The 586-nt window shown below is 53.6% G+C and overlaps 1 protein-coding gene across 1 annotated transcript; it reads right to left on the reverse strand.

Moving 5' to 3' along the window:
* Window positions 1-3: 3 nt before the first annotated feature.
* Window positions 4-582, reverse strand: LOC103623050 (toll-like receptor 6; the record flags this gene model as incomplete). The annotated part of the gene is made up of 1 exon (XM_008642088.2): window positions 4-582. A coding segment is annotated over one exon (579 nt), but the record flags the coding sequence as incomplete, so codon positions are not given.
* Window positions 583-586: the final 4 nt, after the last annotated feature.

Below are 586 nucleotides of genomic sequence, written 5' to 3' on the forward strand. Positions count from 1 at the left end.
TGGCAGATTAACGCTAATAGCTGCCCTCAGGTTAGCCCAGAAAAGGGCATGCTTGCTCCTCTCCTTCGGCCACTCCAGGTAGGTGCGCTTTGCCATGAGAGCTTTCAGCTTGTGATACCTGGCAGGGATAAGGTACGGAGGGATTGGCTCCAGTAAAATGAGGATTAAGCTGTTGGAATTCTCACTGAATAACTTGTGATGGGCAAAGTACAGCTCATAGTGACACCACTCACTCTGCACAAAGTTGGGAGACAACACAAAGATCGACTTGTAGCTCTTCTCAATGCAGTTAATGATGTTCTCCACAATGCTCTTGCCGGGGATAAAGTTTCTCTCGTGCTGGCACAGTTGTACGCAGCCCTCCCCCTTCTCCAGGTTCGGGATCAGCTCGTTCTTCACCCACAGCGAATCGCGCTCGCTGTAGGAAATGAACGCGTGGAACTGCAGAACGGTTCCCGGATCTCTGGTGGGGTTGTGCCAAGCTCTGCGCTTCGTCTGCGTCCACTGCCACGTCATCCGCACGTACCACGGCACATCCAGGTAGATGCACAGAAAGGCCACCGCAGCCACCAGCACCAGCGAGAGC

This window comes from Corvus brachyrhynchos, unplaced genomic scaffold (assembly GCF_000691975.1).
Source record: "Corvus brachyrhynchos isolate BGI_N302 unplaced genomic scaffold, ASM69197v1 C11601829, whole genome shotgun sequence".
NCBI lineage: Eukaryota > Metazoa > Chordata > Aves > Passeriformes > Corvidae > Corvus > Corvus brachyrhynchos.